The sequence below is a fragment of the Bufo gargarizans genome, chromosome 5 (assembly GCF_014858855.1).
Source record: "Bufo gargarizans isolate SCDJY-AF-19 chromosome 5, ASM1485885v1, whole genome shotgun sequence".
NCBI lineage: Eukaryota > Metazoa > Chordata > Amphibia > Anura > Bufonidae > Bufo > Bufo gargarizans.
Window position 1 is genome coordinate 376,435,947 of NC_058084.1, and position 17,916 is coordinate 376,453,862.

General features: G+C 42.7%; 1 protein-coding gene across 2 annotated transcripts in view; it reads left to right on the forward strand.

Annotated features, from left to right (window-relative positions):
* The window catches only part of CMTM7 (CKLF like MARVEL transmembrane domain containing 7), a 51,013-nt gene that overhangs the window by 31,110 nt on the left and 1,987 nt on the right, over positions 1-17,916 (forward strand). Inside the window, exons 2-5 of one of the 2 annotated variants that reach the window (XM_044294770.1) lie at positions 10,621-10,794; positions 13,123-13,221; positions 14,853-14,934; positions 15,716-16,763. In XM_044294770.1, coding sequence (XP_044150705.1) covers positions 10,621-10,794; positions 13,123-13,221; positions 14,853-14,934; positions 15,716-15,729 — 369 coding nt within the window. In that variant the 3' untranslated portion in view covers positions 15,730-16,763. Of the gene's footprint in view, positions 1-10,620; positions 10,795-13,122; positions 13,222-14,852; positions 14,935-15,715; positions 16,764-17,916 lie in introns of those variants that run through there. The other variant, XM_044294768.1, reaches the window with a different exon arrangement.

Genomic DNA, 17,916 nt, shown 5'->3' on the forward strand with positions numbered 1-17,916 from the left:
CTGACGACATGTTCATCGATTACGTGGCCTAGGCGCAGCTCAGCCCCATAGAAGTGAATGGGGCTGAGCGCAATACCAAGCACATCCACTTTTCAATGTCTGGCGCTGTGCTTGGCGAGCACAGAGAAGGCCACGGAAAATCCTTTTAAGGTTACACAAAAGCCAACGGCTGCAGTTTTCTTTTAAAGCAGTTCTTGGAAAAATGTACTTGTGACTTTGCATGTGGTTTTCATAGTCTGCTGGTTATGCTCATTTTAAAATCATTGTATGTCTCAAAAACATGTGATTAATTGCTGCAGTATTTGGACTGGATTTACATAAGTCAGTTTACTTTATCTGCTCTGGTTTTTATTAGCACAAAAAAAAACAGCATTTTAATACAACCTAAACATGTCATCTTAGATAAATTCCGTTCCATGTGCCTACATCTATCTCTCCTGACGCCTCCATATATCCCCCCCCCCTCATACACATCAGCCTGTTGGCCGCCATGGTCAGCGTCTAATCTGGGCTCGGCAGGCAGTTCTTGTTTCTTTTGGACTGACCGATCCGGTTTACATCTTGTAGTTTCCGTGCTGCATTGTATATGCACATTTCAGCCTGGTCATTTTGTTTCCTTAGGTTTCTGTGACTTTACAGTATTCTGTTCCCTGTGCAGCTTGTTACAGATTGCTCATTAAAACCCGCCGAATATAATTTATGCAAATTGATGGTGAAGATGGATGAGGTTTGTGAGGAGTTCAGACAGGCACAAAATAGTTTGGCTTCACTCGGTGTTTGATCTGCGGGTGGCTGTACCTACGGAGATAATGAAGGACTTGTAATTACTATGACATTGTGGTATATGTGCTGTGTTTCTAAATGCTCAGCTAAGACACTTCTAGCTGTATATTATGGAGTGGGACTGGGGCCCTATCCTTGGTTCCTGGAGCCACACCAGGGCAGGAACTGTACAGTATTTACATGTCCCCCTCATAATTGGGCAAACGTCTGTATTTCACCCAAACCCCAGAAATATGCTTAGGTTTTTCCTGACTGCACCGCATCAGAGGTTCCGTCACATTGGACAAAAAGAAAAAGCACTACATCCAGTCAAATGAAGGACACCATGAGGGCCCTATCAAAACATAATGAAGTTGGTCATGTGCCGTTGGTGTCCATTGTGTAACAGATCCATCACTGCTCAAATTCCGTTTTTTCCTATCCTCAGAATAGGTGATCAATGTCAGATCAGTGGCGTCCAACACCCAGGCTCCCACAGATCACCTGTCTGCGGAGGCCGCTGCGCTCCCATGAGCATCGCATCCTTGTCGCTGCATAGCAAGCACAGCTCCGTCCATTGGATAGTGGCTGTGCTTGGTATCACAGCTCAGGTCCAGTCACTTGAATGGTACTGAGCTGCGCCTAAGCCACGTGGCCGGTGAACGTGATGTTGCGGGTCTAGGAAGGCCTCCTCAAACAGCTGATCAGCAGGGTTCCCTTTAACATGGATATGAACAGTACTGTGTTCTTTTCCTTATTTATTTATTTTTTTGCTGCAGTTTTTATCATAGAAAATGTTGTGGTTTGGTCAACCGTACAAAAATCTCAGCTAAAAAATAAACCACAACTCGGGTCATATAAAATACTATTTTTATATTTAATTACAAATTCACTTCTGCCGATCACTGACCTCAATGGTCTGGCACCATGCACCGGCAGCGCGCGATCGGAGTCGGCTGGAAAGATGAGTGCAAAAGCTTTTATTGTTTTGTCAGGGCCCAAACATCTTGCATTAATAAATAAAAAAATATATGAAATGCAGTGCAATCTGCAGGCAGCATGTCATCGAGCAGGCGCTGAGCAGATTTACATATAGCTTTGTGGGAAAAGATTCCGTACAACATGTCATTTATACATTTTAAGGGTCCATTCACACGGACACTGGCAATGTGCATTCCGCAATTTACGGACCACACATCGCCGGCACTATAATAGAAAATGCCTAATCTTTTTTTAACATGTTGGTCTTCATGTGTCGGTTTTAAAACGCCTTGCACACACTGTTGTCATATTTATCATAGCCTCACGGCGTACGGGGCTGGTGTAGATTTCAGTTTTTTTCTACGCCGGGAAAGATGATAAATGTGATGGTGCCGCTGGCCCTGCCCTCTCCTGACCCTCGCACTTCCCCTTCTCAGGAAAAGTAGTGAGGCTGGTGGTGAATGGGCACTTAAGCAGTTTGCGACTTTCTTATGCCACAAAAAATGGCGTATTTTTAATATTAAATGGGCCTTTTGTTTTTTGAATTGCCATTTTAAGATGTGTTTTTTTGTCCTTTTGACAGTTTTTTTTCTTTCAAATCTCAGTGTTCTGGGTGTGGTGTTTTTTTTTTTTTTTTAAGTTTAGACTTTTTCCAATGGCAAAAACAAAGTTGAAAGTAAACTGTGTGATTTTAAAGCCTCATTCACTCATCAGTGTTTCGGTCAGCGATTTCCCTCAGTGATTGTGAACCAAAACCAGGATTGTAGCCTCCACAGACATGAGGAATAAGGGAAAGGTCTGCTCCTGTTCTGTTTAGAGCCGCACCTGGTATTGGCTCAAAATCACTGACTGAACACTGACGTGTGAGTGAGGCATAAACCCTCTGAAAACCTGGAAAAATGCATGAACAGCAGCATGGGAATCAGTAAAGTGAGTACTGACTGGTTATTATTTCACCCTTCACCCCACTCTGGCCCCTTTAAAAGCTGATGCTACACTGCATTTTCTGTAAGTTGGGGCGACTAAAATAACACATAATGGTAATGAATAATGCATGTGTGAGCTATTGCTTCCAGTAACAGGAAACATGTGACAAGTGTGCCTCGTGGTTACAGAGGATGAGGTTTTACTGTGTAGTTATAGGCATTGTTATTTACGGAAATGAAGTAACATTTTCATCACTGAGTTTGTATCCTAAGTTCACTTTTCCGTAATACAATTGCTACTTTGTAAAAAAAAAAAACATGTCCGATACTCGAGGCTAGATGAATAAAATTCATGACGTTACTGTTGAAACAGTGAAATAAAAAGTCCAAATATAGACCCCCTCTTCCTGGTCTACGCCTTTCGGGTAGTATGCCTTATTCATGACCCATCCAGCAGCGGAGTAAAACATCCCCAGTTATTAAAGAATCCTATACCATACTAATTAAAACAATAGGAGTCCTCATAGAAGTTAGCAAGATATTAACCTTTTGTATACATCAGAATCTGTATTGGAGGATACGATCCTGTCGCTTATTCATATCCTGCGGTTCACTGGACTGTACAGGGAGTGCAGAATTATTAGGCAAATGAGTATTTTGACCACATCATCCTCTTTATGCATGTTGTCTTACTCCAAGCTGTATAGGCTCGAAAGCCTACTACCAATTAAGCATATTAGGTGATGTGCATCTCTGTAATGAGAAGGGGTGTGGTCTAATGACATCAACACCCTATATCAGGTGTGCATAATTATTAGGCAACTTCCTTTCCTTTGGCAAAATGGGTCAAAAGAAGGACTTGACAGGCTCAGAAAAGTCAAAAATAGTGAGATATCTTGCAGAGGGATGCAGCACTCTTAAAATTGCAAAGCTTCTGAAGCGTGATCATCAAACAATCAAGCGTTTCATTCAAAATAGTCAACAGGGTCACAAGAAGCGTGTGGAAAAACCAAGGCGCAAAATAACTGCCCATGAACTGAGAAAAGTCAAGCGTGCAGCTGCCAAGATGCCACTTGCCACCAGTTTGGTCATATTTCAGAGCTGCAACATCACTGGAGTGCCCAAAAGCACAAGGTGTGCAATACTCAGAGACATGGCCAAGGTAAGAAAGGCTGAAAGACGACCACCACTGAACAAGACACACAAGCTGAAACGTCAAGACTGGGCCAAGAAATATCTCAAGACTGATTTTTCTAAGGTTTTATGGACTAATGAAATGAGAATGAGTCTTGATGGGCCAGATGGATGGGCCCGTGGCTGGATTGGTAAAGGGCAGAGAGCTCCAGTCCGACTCAGACGCCAGCAAGGTGGAGGTGGAGTACTGGTTTGGGCTGGTATCATCAAAGATGAGCTTGTGGGGCCTTTTCGGGTTGAGGATGGAGTCAAGCTCAACTCCCAGTCCTACTGCCAGTTTCTGGAAGACACATTCTTCAAGCAGTGGTACAGGAAGAAGTCTGCATCCTTCAAGAAAAACATGATTTTCATGCAGGACAATGCACCATCACACGCGTCCAACTACTCCACAGCGTGGCTGGCAAGAAAGGGTATAAAAGAAGAAAATCTAATGACATGGCCTCCTTGTTCACCTGATCTGAACCCCATTGAGAACCTGTGGTCCATCATCAAATGTGAGATTTACAAGGAGGGAAAACAGTACATGTCTCTGAACAGTGTCTGGGAGGCTGTGGTTGCTGCTGCACGCAATGTTGATGGTGAACAGATCAAAACACTGACAGAATCCATGGATGGCAGGCTTTTGAGTGTCCTTGCAAAGAAAGGTGGCTATATTGGTCACTGATTTGTTTTTGTTTTTGAATGTCAGAAATGTATATTTGTGAATGTTGAGATGTTATATTGGTTTCACTGGATTGAGAACATGGTTGTTGTTCAATAATAAAATTAATCCTCAAAAATACAACTTGCCTAATAATTCTGCACTCCCTGTAGTTGCAGAGAGAGCAGAGCCTCTAGGTGTAAGGGCAACACCCCCATTGCTCCTAGAGACTCATTTGCATATATTAAAACAGCAATGTGGGCACATAAGAACATGGGATGCATGTTGCCAAGTGCAGTTTCACAGGTACAAAGCCACTGACAAATGCCCTTTAAAGTGCCGGGACTGCGTAGATATATTGTACGTCATGTCTCCTAATACGTGTTTTTAGTGAACTAGTGGTACAACCCACATATTGCTTGCTGCAAGTAACATACACAATGTTGGTGGTATTACAGTTGATGTCACTGCCAGTATTATATGCGGATTGTGTCACTGACATTGAAATCTACTATCAGAGCAAACTGTCTAGTCTATACACAAGTGAACAACCACCAAAAGAGCGCTCCTATAGTACTCAATCACATGAAGCAGATATCTGATATAAATCCATAACGCCTACAAACAATATATCGGTCCAAAATAGTATCAATAAATAACAAATAGTAACATGTGCCGCAAAAATAATCTTTATTAAAGCTTATGTTAAATAATAAACACAAAGGCCATCCTCGCCACAACTTCCACCGCATCCTGTACTATAGATCAGTTTTTCATCCTGAAGAAGCGCAGGAATGTATTTCCATATTACTTGCTACAGATGACATTTGCTACTTTATTTTTATCTTCATGTAAAAAGTTTTGTTCATGTCTGTGTTGACCTTTCCATTGTTCTGTTCCGTAAGAGGAACAGAACAAAAAGTATACATTAGATTGAACAATGGATGTAAATGGAGCACTTTCCGTTTCTATCCATCATCCATTGACTGTAATGTTAAAAACAGAACAAAAAACTCCATTTGGCCATATATTTGTTATTTTTGGCAGCAAAAAAAATACTCCCGGTAACATAACTGATGCTCATAAACACCAATTTAAACAAGTGGTATCACATCTGAGATGGCGCAGATGGCCAGTACCCTTCCACTTCAGAGAGGAAGGAGTGGTGACCCCTAGCTCGCCTGGCACCTGGCTGCCCTGACATCCCTAGACGGGCTGCTAACCCGTACGCCGATCACGTGCCTCGTCCCTGGCTTACCCTGAAATATGCCCTAGGTAGTGAGTAGGGTGGTGGGAGCACTAGTCCTCACCACTGCCACCTAGTGTAACAACAGGGAAAGGACAAACCACACAATCCCCTAAGGGAGACAACTACAACAGAAGTGAACCGGAGATCCAACAGCTCCAGTTCCAACGGCTCCACAGCAACAGTTGTCCACCTGAGGTCAGAATAGAAGATCTGGAACGAAGGTCTATATCTGGCAACAAGGGAAGCAGAAAGGGAGAATATATATAGTAGCTGGAAGTGGCTGACAGAGAACAGCTAAAAGGAAAAGCTACAGATTCCTAAGTGGGACAAAAAGGATTGCAAACCTAAGCAGGAAAACCCGAACCGGAATCTGTTCTCACCATTAGGTCATGGACCTTCTGACCCCAGGTACAACAGTGTCAACGATAGGTTGTGACAAATAGGTATTTAAAAGTTGTTTTTTTTTTTTTTTCCATTTTTCATCTTTTCTGATGGAACATATTTAAAGACAGTGCACATATGAACAAGCGCTAAACTGTTATTTAAAACATGATGCAGTGTTTGTAATTAAAGGAGTTTTCTGACCTGGGAAATAAAAGGCTAAAGAGTGGAAGTGTAATAAAATAACAAAAGAACAAGTACTGACCTGTTAAATCCTCTGCCGTTCCAGTGTTGGAGCTCCCTGCCAGTCATGGTTTACTTTTCTGCAGTGAAGACACGCCCAGCTACCGATGAGACTGCTCCAGCCAATCACTGACCTCTGCACTGTACGGCATGAGAATACTGAGGCCAGTGTTTGGCTGCAGCAGTCACAATAAGGTTAAACATTTGAGCGTAATACTGTAGTAGGATGCCACCATTGTAACAAGTGTGTTTATGAAATATCTTCCCTATTACATATTCCACAATGAATTGTTAGTGGTATTATTGGTGGAAGCATTTAGGCACAAAGTGGCAGACCAGGTAAAGTTACAGAGCAGGGCCACCAACTGCTGAGGTGCATAGAAGTTACCAACGATCTGCTGACTTCAGACTTCCAAACTTTATCCGGTATTAACTACTACAGATAAATTGTGCGCCAGGAACTTCTTGGCATGGGTTTCAAGCTGCATGCAAGCCTTACATTGCCAAGCATCAGATGGAGTGGTGTAAAGCACACTGCCACTGGACTCTGGAGCAGTGGAAACGTGTTATGTGGAGTGAGGAATCACTTTTCTCTATCTGGCAGTCTGATGGACAAGTCTGGGTTTGGTTAATGCCAGGAGAATATTACCTGCCTGACTGCATTGTGCCAACTGTAAAGTATGGTGGAGGAGGAGGGATAATGCTATAGGGTTGTTCTCCTTAATTCCAGTGCAAGGAACTCTTAATACTACAGCATGCCAAGACTGTATACAATTGTGTGAAAGCCCTTTTCTGTTCCAGCATGACTGTGTCCCAGAGCATAAAGTAAGGTCCATAAAGGCATGGTTGGGTGAGTTTGTTGTGGAAGAACTTGACTGGCCCCCAAAGAACCTTCACCTCAACCCCATCAAACACCTTTGGGATGAATTAAAACAGAGATTATGATCCAGACCCTCTCGTCCAACATCAGTGTTTGACCTCATGAAAGTTCTTCTGGATAAATGGCCATACATTTTCATAGACACACTCCAAAATTTTGTAGAAAGCCTTCCCACGTGGGTTAACCTGAACTGTCTCCATGGTTGCCAAAGCTTCAAAAATTTTGAATGTTGCCTGGATACCCAACTGGACAATTTCTCCTTTCTTTAATGTTGGTTTAGTTTATTATACCAGAGATCCATAGAAGGGGGTTATCTGCTTAGGCAGCTGCTGGCTGCTTGAACTAGTAATGTGGGCAAATTATATCTGGAGGGTGTCCAGGAGGAGTTAAGCAACCACAACAGGACCATCTCAGGGGATAGACTAATCTTGGTGACAATAACTTAAATAATATGTGTGTACCCACCTCATTTCCGCATCTCCAACATAAATCAGATTGGGATAGCCGCAGTTGTTTAAGCTTCTGCGGATAATTATACCATCTAGTCATCACCTTTTAGGCCTCATGCACACGACCGTTGTGTGCATCCGCGGCCGTTGTTCCGGTTTTTTTCTGCAGACCCATTGACTTTCAATGGGTCCATGGAAAAATCTGAAAATGCACCGTTTGTCATCCGTGTCCGTGATCCGTGTTTCCAGTCCGTGAAAAAAATATGACCTGTCCTATTTTTTTCACGGACAACGGTTCACGGACCTATTCAAGTCAATGGGTCAGTGAAAAATCACGGATGCACACAAGATTGTCATCCGCGTCCATGATCTGTGTCCGTTTTTTCCTATCATTTTAAAGGCAAACTTGACTTAGATTTTTTTTTTTTTTTCATTTTTCATGTCCGTGGATCATCCAAAAATCAAGGAAGACCCACGGAAGAAAAAACGGACACAGATCACGGAACAACGGAAACCGTTTTTGCGGACCGCAAAAAAAACGTCCGTGTGCATGAGGCCTTAAAAGAATGTTCTTGAGTACGGATACATCGGGAAAACCCATGTGACTTCAAGTGAATGGCCATTGTTTCAGGGTCTGTGAAAGATGTATTCAAGTCTTTTTCCCAGCTTCTCAAGTAGGCCAGAACGCATCTCTTTTTAAATGTTGATATCATATGATAAAAGAGAGAGATCAATTTGGGGGCCATGGGTTCTTTGTCAGTGGTTTTTTATTTTTTTTCTAGCCATGTCAGATCCTCTGGAGTAGCATGTTTAGAAAATTCCCAGTAGGGAGATTTTCTGAGCAAAAGTTGGAGTCAGAGCCTATCTTGGACATAAGGTCTCTCACAGTTTAATATTGCAATTTAGACCAGAAGCTGAGGGCGTCCACATGTTATGGGGGAATAAAATAGGGGAATAGGTGTGCAGGTAATGGCCGAGGTAGGTGGCTAGAGAAAAGAGAAGACATGGTTTGCAGGTATTGAAAATTCAAGTAAACCATTTTGGTCAAGCCACCAGGGGCATTAGAGAGTTTGGCCAATCCCCACAAGCCTGCCATTACATAATAATTAGAGATGAGCGAATTTCATGTTATGAAATTCGTTCATGCTTTGTTTTGTGGTAAAAGCAAAATTGCGTTATGGATTCTGTTACCATGGACCATAACGCAATTCTATGACAGAATGCATAACGCAAACGAGACGGATCCGTTTTGCAGTCCATAGACTTCTATTATGATGGAATGAATAACTGAATGCCTTTAAATGCATTCCGTTATGCATTCCGTCATAGAATTGAGTTATGGTCCGTGGTAACGGAATCCATAACGCAATTCTGCTTTTACCACCAAATGAAGCGTGAACGGATTTCAAAATATGAAATTCGCTCATCTCTACTCATAATACACTTGTGGCATCTTGTGCTATCTTGAAACTGGAAAGTGAAAACTACCATGCTGTGAGCTGCAATTTCTGGGCTATATAACACCACAAAACTGAAGGAAATTAAATATTGAATACCCCCTTATTCTATAAGTGTCTTACAAATACTGACCAAAATACTGCGTGTGAAACTGGCCTTAAAGGAAATGTGTAATAAAATCTGCCCTGATACCACATTTTTTGTAGTTTTTCTAGTGTTTTAATACTTTTAAAAAATAATAAAAACTTGACCACGAAATCTGAGGGGGTTAAATGATCAGACATTAGCTACAAAATTATGCTGTTTAAAACAGCAGAAACCCAGTGGCTATGATGCCTATGGAGCGGGCGCCATGGTTAAAGGAATCCATCTTATTAAAATCAGCTTACATGTCCGATGAGCACTTGCCAGCTGAATGTTCTTGCTCCTATGTTGCAACAAGAGCATTGCTATTGCGCCGCTCACTCTGTACATGCGGCACCCCCACCTCTTTGACTGACAGGGCCAGGCACGTAGACTTATTAATGCCTGGCCCTGAAGTCTTGTGGCAGCGCTATCGCCACTGTGTTCGGCACTTGCACAATACAAGGGTTGAAGCTCGTGGAGCACCCAGACATGCAAGCTGATTTTAATAGCATGGATTTATTGAGCGATTCCCTTTTAAAGACCTGACTTGTACATGCATGGCGGAGGGTGGGAAAGGGTTAATCATGTCTACAGGTAAATAGGCCTGCCATCGTCACATCATCATCGTTTTATTGTTCCAACACTCCCAAAATAAAGCAACTTTGAAAGTAGAGTTTCACATCATTTTGTGTCTACAACTCCAATGCATCTCCGTGGTAACAGACTACAAAAAATGGTGTAGTCTGATTATTTAGTCGTACTTCCTTTCATTTGTTCCGTATGTCTTGCTAACATACATTCACTCAGTTATTGAGAATTAGAAAACAAATAGAAGTAAATATGACTGCAGAAGCAGATTACACCGTTTGTAGTCGGTTACCATGGAGACACATAGACCTGCATGGGAGCTGTTATTTCAGATGTAGTCAGAGGCAATTAATAAAGGACTGTGTTAACCTATTTCACAGCCATTTCTTTACTCTATAAAGCACTATATGGCCAATTTACTAAAAACAAACATAAATGACTGTCATAGTCTCCATCCTCTGGCTCTCTCTGACATGCAGTTGACAGGAGAGAGACCTCTGGCGTGCAAGGTTTTGATTCAGGTCTATAAGTAACATATCCAAATGTCAATCATATCGTCCAGTGCCTTGACCTTGACATAAAGGACCATCTCCCACTGTTTTACTTTACCCACATGATTGGTATATACTATTGCCATTTAATTAGATTTTTATTTTTTATAAGATTTGTAGATGTCCTTTTTTTACGTCTGACTAATGTATGTATTTTTTTTATTCTTGGTTTCTCCATTTACTTTCTTCCAGCTGTGTTTGCTGATTGCCTTTCTTTGCGTGACGTTCTCCAACTGGACAGACTACAGTGCTTACCGCTATTTTGAAGTTGTCACAATTTGCTTCATGATCCTCATAATTATCTTTTATGTGGTGAACCTATTCCGGATTTACAGGATGCTCACTTGTGTCTCGTGGCCGCTAGCGGTAGGTAAATCTTTAATATGCTTGTATGGCTCATTACTCAAAAAGCATTTATAGTTCTCAGTGGCGGTGGCTGATGAGGCTGGACGGCAAATGCCCTCCTTCCTTGTATCAAATTATTCTTAAGAGCACGTGAGATTGTTAGAAATGAGTTCTGGTTGATCACTTACAATGATTAATGTTATATTTTAGATAGTAGAGCAGGGGTACTCAACTAGTTTTATTAAAGGTCCACATACCTGGGTCTGCAGTCAGGTGAAGGTCCAAGCTGAGCGCCAACAGTAAAGATGATATCTTTTTAATGCCTTGCAAACTTTGTACTTTGCAAGTGTAAAAACTGTCATTTTTTCTCTTTCTTTTTTGAGGGCTGCAGATAGGGTTGCCACCTTTCCCAACAAAAAATACTGGCCAAGTTGTGGGGGCGTTGCTTAACATGGTGTGTTACGTCACTGTCATACTGTGCCCCCCAGTAATATTAATACCCCTATTAGTGCCACCCAGAATAAATAATGCCCTTATTAGCGCCCCCTAGAATTCATATTGCCTAATTAATAGTATGCCCCCATTAGTGCCCCCCCAGAATTAGTAATGCCCACATTAGTGCCTCAGTAAGAGTAATGCCCTAATGCCCCCATTAGTGCCTGCTTCTCTGCTTTAAATTTTTTTAAAAAATAATTAATTAAAAAAAAAAAACATTCATCTCGCCGCGGTGAACATTCGCTGCTCACCGGAAACTCATGACAGGACTGGTCCGCCAACGTGATGATGTTTTGCAGGTCCTATCCTGAGCTTCCAGTCAGCAGGGAGTGTTCCCCACAGCGTGAGCAAATGGAGGGGGAGGTAATTTATTTAATTTTTTTGATTAGCACAAGTGGCGGTGGAGGTAAAGGCTGTACTAATGAGTGCTCCACGATGGAAGCACTCATTAGTAACAGTCCTTACAGGAAAATTCCGGCAGGGGAACTAAAATACCAGCCTTGCCGGTGAACTACTGGCCGGGTGGCAACCTAAGCCACAGAACAGACATATGTATTAAAGGGAACCTGTCATCAACTTTATGATGACCTCACTGAGTGCATAAATTTGTAACAGAAATGCTGATGTCAGCGGTGTGTCACTCATGAGCTAAAAGCAAGTGGTTGCCGAGAACCAGCATCATAATCATTGCAGCCCGGGCCTGGAAAAAGAGTCAAATCTACCTGAGAAGAGTCATGGTTATTCATAACCTCCTGCTATCCCGCCCATCTGCTGATGATTGGCAGTTCTCTACTAGAGAGATAGGGAGAAAACTAGGTAGAAGACGGTCAGCCATCAGCAGGTGGCAGGAGAGCAGGAGATCATGAATAACCAGGACTTCTCAGGTGGCCGGGCCAGGCCCAGTCTGCAGTGATTGTGATGTTGGTTTTCAGCAACCACTTACTTTTAACTTATAAATGACAGACCGCTGAAATCTCACCTGTCTCTACTTTATTCTGCCATTAGTTATGGGCAGCATCAAGTTGATGACAGGTTCCCTTTAATTACAATGGGGCCACATAAGATGCAGACAGCACAGTGTGCGCTGTCTGCATCTTTTGCAGCCCCATTGAAATGAAGGGGTCCACATCCAATCCCCCAATAATGGGGATTGGATGTGGAACAAAACTATCGTGGTTTGATGGGGCTTTATCTTTATTTAAAATCCTTACCTTTAACTTTACAGAGAGGCCCAGGAAAGATGGGAACACGACACTGACACCCTGGAGTCCTTTCCTGCAGTCAGTGACGGGTTCCCGCCTGTCTGTACCCCTCTCCACCGCCCCCCTCCCCCCCCCAAATGTGAACTTTATTTAATTGGTGGCAGTGGTGATGTCCACCCCCCTCTCCAGCAGCACGTATGTGTCCTTTGGAGCTTGAAGCTCCCTTACGTGCCGCTGCTGCAGGAGAGAAGGGACCTGTAAACACACTGAGCGCACTGAGGGAGACGGCTCCCTCCACGTGCCGGATGAAAGCTCTGGTGCCTGCATGTGGAGGGACCTGTCTCTTTCAGCGCGCTCCTGGGAGATTAGGAAGCGCCCAGTGCGCTGGAAAGAGCAGAAGCTCCTCCCCATGCAGGCGCTGGAGGAGCGAGCTGAAGGGATGGCAGGGGTCCGGACAGCTGGCATATATGGACCGCGGTCTGCCAGTTGAGTACCCCTGTAGTAGAGGATTCTTCTCCACAAGCCCAGTGCAGTGATGAGAAAATACATATATTACTAAATGAACTTGTGAACTCCAAGAAGTTGTACTAGTATAATGAGAATGTGTATTAGAACATCAGTTCATTTTTTGAGGGGGTTTCTTTCATTCTAGGAATTGTTACACTATGCCATATGTACCTTCCTGGTCTTTATCGGCTCCATTGTGGCTGCTGTCAAAAGTTCTGGCGTTGGTGGATTAGTAGCTGGATCGGTAAGATAATATATTGAGTTCTCTGTTTCAGCGCAGTATTCATCTTCGCATTTTCAGCTCTGCTATACTGGGCATGGGGTCTTTTTAGAGGTTATTAAGAGATATTTGGTTATTCAGAATTATTGAAAACATACGTACCGGTACATACAGTATGGTAGCATTACAGTTAGTGCAGTTATAAAAAGCAGCAAACCGCTAAAGGCTCACGGACCCTGGTGCTTGGGCCTGCAGTCCAGCCTGCTCTGGTACAGTTGCAGACAGTGATTCAAAGGTCATGTCTTTTCTGATGGGAGTCATCCGCTTTCCCTTTTCTTCACTTTGGGCCCAGACCACCATGTCCACTACAGAATGATAATGCTTCCTTGTTGTCCTAACACAGTAATAGTGTCCTTTTCTGTGCCCCACAAATTGATAGTAGCCCCCTTTGTGTCCCACACAGTAACAATCCCCTCTTTTGTGTCCCTCGCAAACTAATAGTGCTCCTTTTGTGCCCCACAGTAAAGGTGGCTTCATGTATGCTCCTGCACAGTAATACTACCCAATTGAAACTCCTTACAAATAGTTGCTCCGTTCTGTGCCCCTACAAAATCATATTGGCCCTATATGCTGCCCCATAGTTATATTCACCTTTGTGTCCTTAAATGATCCACTTTATGCACTCCAGAAGGTAGTATTGCTGCAGCAAAGCAATAGCGCCCCCTTTCTGCCAACCCCCCAAAATATAAATACTCCCTGCAGTGACTCACTGGGTGGTCTCCACATCTGCCTGCCGTTATGGCTAAAGAGATGTGAAGTCTGCTGTACAATGCACGTACCAGTTAAACAAGTGGACAAACATTCTTGCTGCCTGACACAGCGCAGCATGCGTATTCTGAGTCCCTATTCCTTGTCTTCCCGATTCCGGGGCTGCAGACTATTTCTCCCTCCCGCTTCAGAGTGCTCTGTATCCAGACATGCACACCACTAGACATTCTGCAATGATGGCAGAGAAGAAGTAAGCCAGTCAGTGTATGTGGTGAGCTTTAGGGTCCCGTTAGTAATAGCAACAGCTGCAACCCCCATACCTTCCCTACTAGCAGTACACCGCTAGATGCATGTAGTGTGCTCAGTATCTAGAATAGGAATACCATCACCGTTGCTGTTTCCCACCATAGACTCTCAGGGCATATTTGATATGTCATAAAAGTATGATCAGAGGACTCCACCACTAGACGATTACATTCTGCTGAATACAATAGTGGTACTTTATTCAGAACTAAACGGAATTCATAGCAGTGTCTATACATCTGGCCCACTATCTAAGATTATTACGATGGTAATTGTATCCTGTATTGGGATGGATACCTGCAGGAAAAATACATTGTCCTGGTTTCAATGATCTAATTTAGCTGGTCCAATCGAGTTTTTCTAGTATGTTTAGACAATTTTAAAATGAATTGTAATTTTTACATTCTATATAAAACAGTATCCCTGAGCTCAGTAGTTTTGTGTTGCATACTTTGTACATTCAGAAGTTCAAAAGTCTCAGAACTGTAAGTAATTTTGATACTTTCTGACCAGTGATGTTCCACATTTGGAATAGTGTGTATGTATGTATATATATATATCATGGTTTCCTTTTTTCCTTTCAGGTCTTCGGATTCATCGCCTGTGTCCTCTGTATTGTAGGCATGGTGCTATCATATAAAGTGACATTTGTAACTCAATCCAGTGGTAAGTTATATTACCAAAGAAAACCCATGTATTGAATGTGTATGGGCACAACTTGAGGGGCTGCACCCAGAGAAGGGACTTCTATATGTTTAATCAGTATATACTGAGATGTTGGCATTTTCCTGTAATGGTACAGTGCCATTTTTGAAATGTGACCATAGGAAATGCAGTCTTAGGCTACTTTCACATTTGCGTTCGGGGCTCCGCTTGTGAGTTCTATTTAAAGGCTCTCACAAGCGGCCCCGAACGCATCCATCCAGCACTAATGCATTCTGAGTGGACGCGGATCCGCGTTTGGGCTCCGCTCCGCTCAGCAGGCGGACACCTGAACGCTGCTTGCACTTTTGACTTGGCTTCTTTCTCATCTCTGCATGGCAAAAATGACTCTTTCCTATTTATTGAACAAAATAATAGATGGTGATTGTGAGTGACAACCAGTATGGCCGTACGTCCCTACTATCATTTTTGCAAAATATGTCAATACCTGTGGAATTTAGGTTGCGTTCACACCACAAAAAACGTATATGTTAAACGGATGCCATACAGTGGCATCCATCACCATAGAAATCGAATGTAAAAAAACATATACTGTACGTTAATGTATGCTGTCATTTTTGCTAAATATGTCAATATCTGTGGAAGTAAGACTGGGTTCACATCACTTTTTTGCCAAGCATTTAACAAATACAAATACAATGCATCTGTTCACCATAGAAATCCATTGTAAAAAAAAAAATACAAATACTGTACATTAATGTTTTTTTTTTTTTTTTTTTACCAGACTCTGCAGGATAGAAAAGTGTGGTGTGCTATGTTTTTGTATCCTTTGTTTTCCCCAATGTAGACATTAAATGCTTGGAAAAAACCACAATGTGAACCCAGCCTGAAACAACATAATTATGCCGCTTTGGCTACTGCTCTAATATCTGATTCTCTGTTTGGTGGCAAATCACTCCGAGCTCAAGACCTGAAAGCAGGTTGCCAGGAATAAAAATGAAAAAAACTATGGTCTTTTCGCATGGTTTCCTTTCCACCAGGCTGTCATGGGGCATATATTTGTCAAAATCCCGCTATACATGGGATGGTTTCTAGACACAATCCCACCAACATACAATGACTAAACTGACCAGGGAGGCAATAAAAATAAAAATAAAAAAAACAACATGTTGGGCTTCCACAAAATGCCAAGTGATGGGTTGCATTGAATTTTCATACCATGTTTAACTGAAATGTTCAAAATTGGCCATTTCAGACTACTTTTATCACAGGCAGTCTGTGAGATCATAGACATGGACAGATGCACAAGAACATATATTAGTCACAGTTGGTGCTCTCATAGCAAAGTACCCATAGCTGTAATAGTCAACCTTATGCCACCATACCATGCCAGACACATTTACCACCAACCTCCATGGCTGCTCCCTGCAGAGCCAATGCATACAGTATTTTAATGTTTCCATACATGTATGCTATATAAGACCAGACAGCAAATGCCCGTTGTGGTCTACCCCTCCCCATGTGTAAGCCTGTGGTCAGTTTTCAATAAAATTAAGGGCCTCAGCTGAAAGCTGGATCGGCAGTTTGCTTGTAACACTACAGAAAAATTGGCAAAGTGCAGTCTGTACAGTTTCTTTTGTGACACTCATTTTTTTCTGTAGTGCTTAAAACTTCACTGACCTTTCAACAAACTCTTCATTCACCAAAGCATGGTGTGTAGATGAGGAATAAGGCTGGGTTCACACGGGCGAGATTTCTGGGTGAGGTGAACGCATTGTACCCGCACTGAATCCGGACCCATTCATTTCTATGGGGCTGTGCACATGAGCAGTGATTTTTATGCATCACTTGTGCGTTGCGTGAAAATCGCAGCATGCTCTATATTGTGTGTTTTACATGCAACGCAGGCCCCATAGAAGTGAATGGGGCTGCGTGAAAATCGCAAGCATCCGCAAGCAAGTGCGGATGCGGTGCGATTTTCACGCACGGTTGCTAGAAGACTATCGGGATGGAGACCCGATCATTATTATTTTCCCTTATAACATGGTTATAAGGGAAAATAAAAGCATTCTGAATACAGAATGCTAAGTAAAATGGGGCTGGAGGGGTTAAAAAAAATTAAATAAAAAATGTAACTCGCCTTGATCCACTTGTTCGCGCAGCCGGCATCTCTTCTGTTCTTCTGTCTTCATCTGTGAGGTAAAGGACCTGTGATGACGTCACTGCGCTCATCACATGGTCCATCACCATGGATATGGATCATGTGATGAGCACAGTGACGTCATTACAGGTCCTTTACCTCACAGATGAAGACAGAAGAGATGCAGGCTGCGCGAACCAGTGGATTAAGGTGAGTTAAATTATTTTTTTTTTTAACCCCTCCAGCCCTATTGTACTATGCATTATGTATTCAGAATGCTATTATTTTCCATTATAACTATGTTATAAGGGGAAATAATACAATCTACACAACACCTAACCCAAACCTGAACTTCAGTGAAGAAGTTCGAGTCTGGGTACTACACTCATTTTTTTATCACGCGCGTGCAAAACACATTGCACCCGCGCGATAAAAACTAAACAACGGAACGCAATCACAGTCAAAACTGACTGCAATTGCATACCTACTCGCGCGGGTTTGCCGCAATACAACCGGGACGCATCCTGAACAAATCCGTCACGCCCGTGTGAACCCAGCCTAACACTATTTCTGGCCATTTTATCATGTGTATCTGGCATTTGTAGCAGTTTTCCCCTGTGCTTGCTGAATATCTGAATAACTGAGCAGTTCTCTCAGACATGGTGGGTGGAGACTAGCTGCCATCTACTGCACACAGAAAATAAAGGAGAATCCCCTTCCTAACCGTCTCACAGTCACTCAGAAGCAGGATCAGGATAATGAAGGACATTACAGAAGTACTGACCTGCATGGTTGTGAATGAAGCACTTGTGTTGAGCTATAAGCTTCCTATGTAGCCATGCCTT